The sequence below is a fragment of the Aptenodytes forsteri genome, unplaced genomic scaffold, assembly GCF_000699145.1.
Source record: "Aptenodytes forsteri isolate BGI_AS27 unplaced genomic scaffold, ASM69914v1 Scaffold185, whole genome shotgun sequence".
Taxonomy (NCBI): domain Eukaryota; kingdom Metazoa; phylum Chordata; class Aves; order Sphenisciformes; family Spheniscidae; genus Aptenodytes; species Aptenodytes forsteri.
Window position 1 is genome coordinate 1,624,511 of NW_008796214.1, and position 691 is coordinate 1,625,201.

The following is a 691-nucleotide window of genomic DNA, read 5'->3' on the forward strand; positions in this document are numbered from 1 at the left end:
CCTCCAGCCTTCTCAGTCGGTAGAGCACAGGGAGCTGAAAAGTCCTTGGCTAGTGTAAGCATTACCTAGCAACAACTAAAACATCGGTGTGTTATCAACTTTGTTCTCATCCTAAATCCAAAACACAGCACTGTACCAGCTACTAGGAAGGAAATTAACTCTATCCCTGCCGAAACCAGGACAATCGCAGGGGAATTTAGCAGAAAAATCGTGCTATTTCACATCAAATTTTCCTTACCTGCACCAAGTAGCAGCCTCAGACATTCACTCGAATTGTGAGCTGCTGCTTCGTGGATTGGCACCCACCCCCTGTTATCCGGAACATCGAGGCTGTATCCCTGCTTAATTAGTCTCCTCAGCATTTTAACATTTCCTTCTCTGGCTGCAAGCCCCACGGCAGAACATCGATCGGAATAGGCCTCCGTGAAATCCATCCTCGTGTACGGCAGCCTCTGCGGGAAGAAGGGGAAAGGAAAAAAGGGAAGGAGAGGAGAAAAAAGAAGAAAAAAGAGCCATGCCTGTTAGTACAGAATATGTAGGGGGGGTGTGATTTTTTGCAGAGGTTTCTGTTTGGGTTGGGGGTTTTTTTGGGGGGGTGCGTTCGTTTGTGGGGTTTTGGGGGGCTAACCGCTCCCCTGCTGCTGCCCAGCAGCTCCCTGGGAGGCACAGTTACCGAGAGGAGGAGGGAACT

At 49.6% G+C, this 691-nt stretch overlaps 2 protein-coding genes across 2 annotated transcripts in view; one reads left to right on the forward strand and one right to left on the reverse strand.

Moving 5' to 3' along the window:
* Positions 1-435, reverse strand: part of ASB3 (ankyrin repeat and SOCS box containing 3) — a 14,486-nt gene extending 14,051 nt beyond the window's left edge. Inside the window, exon 1 of the mRNA XM_009288437.2 lies at positions 239-435. Coding sequence (XP_009286712.1) covers positions 239-434 — 196 coding nt within the window. The 5' untranslated portion in view covers position 435. The remainder of the gene's footprint in view (positions 1-238) is intronic.
* A 79-nt stretch (positions 436-514) lies between these two features.
* The window catches only part of CHAC2 (ChaC cation transport regulator homolog 2), a 14,075-nt gene continuing 13,898 nt past the window's right edge, over positions 515-691 (forward strand). The window contains exon 1 of the mRNA XM_019474425.1: positions 515-535. Coding sequence (XP_019329970.1) covers positions 515-535 — 21 coding nt within the window. The remainder of the gene's footprint in view (positions 536-691) is intronic.